The sequence below is a fragment of the Macrobrachium nipponense genome, chromosome 34, assembly GCF_015104395.2.
Source record: "Macrobrachium nipponense isolate FS-2020 chromosome 34, ASM1510439v2, whole genome shotgun sequence".
NCBI classification, from domain to species: Eukaryota; Metazoa; Arthropoda; class Malacostraca; order Decapoda; family Palaemonidae; genus Macrobrachium; species Macrobrachium nipponense.
Genome location: NC_061095.1, coordinates 23,430,077 through 23,435,910, shown reverse-complemented (window position 1 = coordinate 23,435,910; position 5,834 = coordinate 23,430,077). Strand labels below are relative to the sequence as shown.

General features: G+C 35.7%; 1 protein-coding gene across 1 annotated transcript; it reads left to right on the top strand.

Annotated features, from left to right (window-relative positions):
- Positions 1 to 386: 386 nt before the first annotated feature.
- LOC135207671 (uncharacterized) lies at positions 387 to 2,365 on the top strand. Its single transcript, XM_064239512.1, has 4 exons — positions 387 to 476; positions 773 to 929; positions 1,703 to 1,788; positions 2,062 to 2,365. The coding sequence occupies exons 1-4, from the start codon at positions 474 to 476 to the stop codon at positions 2,146 to 2,148; spliced, it is 333 nt and encodes a 110-aa protein (XP_064095582.1). The 5' UTR covers positions 387 to 473; the 3' UTR covers positions 2,149 to 2,365.
- Positions 2,366 to 5,834: the final 3,469 nt, after the last annotated feature.

The window sequence follows — 5,834 nt, the reverse complement described above, 5'->3', positions numbered from 1 at the left end:
GATTCAACTGAGATGTTTTCCCTTTCGCCTCTAAATACCGGTTCTGGTGTCATGGACTCCTTTTTTTTTTTTTTTTTTTTTTTTTGAGGAGAGAGAGAGACCTGGGAGAATGAAAATGTTAGTTATGTTTTCCTGGAATCAGTTGCCAGTTATGTTAAGCAAACGTTGAATTGTCCATCTACAAACAGTTAATTGAGCTACAAATTTGAATATCGCATCACTTGTGCGTGCTTTACATCCGAAAGGAGTTTCAAGGCGTCAGAAAAATAATAATTCTAAGTGCAGCATATCATCGTATTTCTTTCACACGTTGGGCTATGGTAACCGAGACAGCATGCATGCATGCACAGTGGTGATCCCTAACGTGGCAGCATATATAAGCCAGGTTCTCTCATCTGTGAGACAACAGAAGGAGACTTGAGACGTCTAAAATCAGCATTTGCTCAGTATCTCGTCAGGAAACTAAAGCAATAATGGTAGTGTCCTCTTGCCATACAAAACTTCCTTCTCAGTACTTATTCAGTTTTTATTTTTTATCATGTCATGAAACTAAAACAATAATGGTAGTGTCTTCTTTCGATACATATTTCCTTTTTCAATACTTTCAAAGATATTGTTCAGTTTTTATTTTTTTTTATGTTGAATCCAGTTCGGACTTATAATCGTGCTGTTAAAAAGTCTTACCCTGTTGGTATTTAGTTTATGTTAATGCCTAATTAAAAAGTAAAAGTACTTATTATTAAATATGTAATTGATTGAATTTTGTTAACAGGCAGTGTGCAAGTTGTTGATGTTGGCCATGCTGGTGGGCACCGCCATGTCTGCCGCCTCTCCCCACCTTCCGCGCCCTCGACCTACGCCCATTCTCAAACCGGAACCGGTCTGCAACAATTGGTGTGGCACCCCTCCAAACCTTACATGCTGTGACCGTAAGTGCTAGAAGTCAATGATATTTTGAATCCCGTCTGTTAAATTAACCTTTTTAGCCTCATCGGAACATTCAGGTCTAAACCTTTTAGTTCTTAACCCCTATGTATGTTAGCTCTAATTTTTTTGTTTATTTTTTTCTTCTTATTCTTACTGAAATACTGTAATTTTATATATTTCATCCCATGAGTTGAAAATGTTCGCTCAAATGTTTTTTCTAACCTTTATTAGCTTACAAAAGACATGTAATCACGACAAATGACGTATAAATCAGTTGGCTTTTAAGTGAAAATAAGTTTTGCGTTTGCATTAATAGTCTGACGAGTAATGTTCATAAGTGTGTGTGTATATATATATATATATATATATATATATATATATATATATATATATATATATATATATATATATATATATATATATATATATATATATATATATATATATATATATATATATAGATATATATATAACGACGCTTTCTTATATCTTTAATGTCATACAGTTTTCGGTTGAAACAATTTCCGACAAATTTAAAAAATAAACAAATAAAATAAATTTCTCTGTCTTATTCATAACTCCAGCTTATTCACCAAAGTTTATACCAAATACCAGTTTTAACCTTTAATTAACGTAGACGTTGTAGCACCGGTAATGAACCTCTGAAATACCCTTATAGTGACGGTCTTTATCTTGAATCTACACCAATCAATGGTAGCGCTTCCCTACCCTTGTCGCTCAGTGCCAGTAACATATCTTTTATTCTCTTTTGAAGGGAAGTGTCCTGTTGACAATCGCCCCATCTTTGAATGCAACCGACCTCAGGCCCAAGGAGCTGCTGCTTCTATCTCTGGTCCAAGTGTGAGTATATAGAAGATACGATTTTCATTTCACCCCTTTAACCAAATAATTAATATAACATTTATTTTATCGGGTTTCTTCAAGCTGAGGATTTATATCCTAGTGACAGTGAATATGTCGAAACAATTTCTCTGGAAGATTATTGTGAAAATATGAGGAAAATTCCATGATGTTTTAATTCCTCAATGAAAATATTCATTGTTGAATATTTTTCACATTCAAATCAGCAGACCCAAAAATCTTTAGCCCTGACCATCTGCAATCTTTTTCCAGCGTTGTGAGTCTGATAGCGAATGCAGTGGCAACGCCCTTTGTTGCTGGGACAGCTGCCTTGCATACAAGAAGTGCACCAATGTCTGAGACCCACCGCTAGGACCCCAGAATGTCCAGAGTAGTGCTGGATAATATATTGACTGTGGCTGTTCTCAGTCAGAAGTCAGAAATGAGTTCCTTTCATATGTTAATTCATTTATTTTTCAACTTCATGTTTTGTTGTAGCAGTTTCACTTTTTGTGATTTTATTGTAATTTGTTAAATATTGGCTTACGTTCATATTTAAATAAACTATTTGTTACAATCACCTCTTTTATTGTTGAAGATCGTTGCCTTTTGAAAGCTAGGTATCCAAAGAACTTCCAATTTAAGACTTTGCTGACTGAAATGATAATTTTAAACGTTAATCTCATGGAATATATTCGTGATATCGAAATATTTCAGAAATTCTTATCACAACAGTACCATGCCTCTAGTTAACAAGTATTCACTCTTTGCCTTGTTCAGTATCGGTGTCGTTGGCACCAAGAGGGAAGAACTTTCCTGTGTATGGACGAGGTTGCTAGCCCCATATATATATATATATATATATATATATAGATATATTATAATATATATATAATTATTATACATATATATATAATGAATAATTATCACATTGAACCGTGATCCATTTATATATCAATTCAAGCTACAAATGTCCTTTAATATCTAAATTCACTTTACCTCCCAAATGATATATTTTCATATATGTACCGAAGGGGAATTTTTTGTTGATAATAATTTTCGTTCCCCCCCACCATGGGATCGAACCACCGTCCAAGTGGCCGGGGATGAAATCAGACAGTCAGTGACGCTATCCAAATTCAGCCAACAAGAGACGCTATAAGTTCATATCGATTCTGACCTTACAAATCACCCTTGATCTCGGTGCTTTCGTAATTAGAATCGATATGAAACTCCGTCTACCATATTAGCCAATTCGAGCGTTTGACAGCACGTAGCCTTTTGTTATGAATAATTATCACATCGAACCGTGATCCATTTATATATCAATTCAAGCTACAAATGTCCTTTAATATCTAAATTCACTTTACCTCCCAAATGATATATTTTCATATATGTACCGAAGGGGAATTTTTTGTTGATAATAATTTCGTTCCCCCCATGGGATCGAACCACCGTCAAGTGGACGGGACGGGACGAAATCAGGACAGTCAGTGACGCTATCCAATCAGCCAACACGAGATGCTATAAGTTCATATCGATTCTGACCTTACAAATCACCCTCGATCTCGGTGCCTTCGTAATTAGAATCGATATGAAACCCCGTCTACCATGTTTGCCAATTCGAGCGTTTGACAGCACGTAGCCTTTTGTTATGAATAATTATCACATCGAACCGTGATCCATTTATATATCAATTCAAGCTACAAATGTCCTTTAATATCTAAATTTACTTTACCTCCCAAATGATATATTTTCATATATGTACATATATGAAAATATATCATGGTAGACGGGGTTTCATATCGATTCTAATTACGAAAGCACCGAGATCGAGGGTGATTTGTAAGGTCAGAATCGATATGAACTTATAGCGTCTCTGTTGGCTGATTGGATAGCGTCACTGACTGTCCTGATTTCGTCCCCGTCCACTTGGACGGTGGTTCGATCCCACCCATGGGGGGACGAAATATTATCAACAAAAAATTCCCCTTCGGTACATATATGAAAATATATCATTTGGGAGGTAAAGTGAATTTAGATATTAAAGGACATTTGTAGCTTGAATTGATATAAATGGATCACGGTTCGATGTGATAATTATTCTAACAAAAGGCTACGTGCTGTCAAACGCTCGAATTGGCTAGGGTAGGGGTTTCATATCGATAATTACGAAACACCGAGATGAGTTTGTAAGGTCAGAATCGAGAACTTATGTCACTGACGCCTGATTCATCCCCGTCCACTTGGACGGTGGTTCGTCCCTGGGGGGACGAAATTATTACAACAAAAAATTCCCCTTCGGTACTATTGAAAATTCATTTGGGAGGTAAAGAATAGATATTAAAGGCATTGTAGCTTGAATTGATATAAATGGATCACGGTTCGATGTGATAATTATTCATAACAAAAGGCTACGTGCTGTCAAACGCTCGAATTGGCTAACATGGTAGACGGGGTTTCATATCGATTCTAATTACGAAAGCACCGAGATCGAGGGTGATTTGTAAGGTCAGAATCGATATGAACTTCTAGCGTCTCTGTTGGCTGATTGGATAGCGTCACTGACTGTCCTGATTTCGTCCCCGTCCACTTGGACGGTGGTTCGATCCCATGGGGGGACGAAATTATTATCAACAAAAAATTCCCCTTCGGTACATATATGAAAATATATCATTTGGGAGGTAAGTGAATTTAGATATTAAAGGACATTTGTATCTTGAATTGATATATAAATGGATCACGGTTTGATGTGATAATTATTCATAACAAAAGGCTACGTGCTGTCAAACGCTCGAATTGGCTAACATGGTAGACAGGGTTTCATATCGATTCTAATTACGAAAGCACCGAGATCGAGGGTGATTTGTAAGGTCAGAATCGATATGAACTTATAGCATCTCTGTTGGCTGATTGGATAGCGTCACTGACTGTCCTGATTTCGTCCCCGTCCACTTGGACGGTGGTTCGATTCCATGGGGGGACGAAATTATTATCAACAAAAAATTCCCCTTCGGTACATATATGAAAATATATCATTTGGGAGGTAAAGTGAATTTAGATATTAAAGGACATTTGTAGCTTGAATTGATATGTAAATGGATCACGGTTCGATGTGATAATTATTCATAACAAAAGGCTACGTGCTGTCAAACGCTCGAATTGGCTAACATGATAGACGGGGTTTCATATCGATTCTAATTACGAAAGCACCGAGATCAAGGGTGATTTGTAAGGTCAGAATCGATATGAACTTATAGCGTCTCTGTTGGCTGATTGGATAGCGTCACTGACTGTCCTGATTTCGTCCCCGTCCACTTGGACGGTGGTTCGATCCCATGGGGGGACGAAATTATTATCAACAAAAAATTCCCCTTCGGTACATATATGAAAATATATCATTTGGGAGGTAAAGTGAATTTAGATATTAAAGGACATTTGTAGCTTGAATTGATATATATATATATATATAATATATATATCTATATATATATATATATATATATATCGCAGTACATGGGACCATTAATAATGTTAAGTCTCAAAAAGTTTAATTGTCACAGAAGAGATAGGAGGACGACTTCTAACTTTGTAGTAAATCTGATACGGAAATGAAGTGAGTTCATTGCAAAGAACAGCAGTTCAAAAGAAACTGATATTTTGTTATAATGGCAACATGGGTAATACGATAATATATATATATATATATATATATATATATATATATATATATATATATATATATATATATATATATATATATTGCCATTATAACAAAATATGAGTTTCTTTTGAACTGCTGTTCTTTGCAATGAACTCACTTCATTTCCGTACCAGATGTACTACAAACTTAGAAGTCGTTGTCCTCCTATCTCTTCTGTTACAATTAAACTTCGAGACTTAACATTATTAATGATCCCATGTACTGCGCTATTTAAACGGACAAGCAAAGTACCAGTTAGAGCTTTGTTTAGTGAGGCTGAATAGAGGAAGGCGACAATTTTAGCAGCAAAAGGAAATTTCGTATTTACAGTAATTCAGAGAAG

What these genes read in the sequence shown, in the direction of transcription:
- LOC135207671 (XM_064239512.1), top strand. An exon ending in AAACCTTACATGCTGTGACC is followed by an intron (nt 930 to 1,702) that starts GTAAGTGCTAGA and finishes TCTCTTTTGAAG; the next exon opens with GGAAGTGTCCTGTTGACAAT. An exon ending in CTTCTATCTCTGGTCCAAGT is followed by an intron (nt 1,789 to 2,061) that starts GTGAGTATATAG and finishes ATCTTTTTCCAG; the next exon opens with CGTTGTGAGTCTGATAGCGA.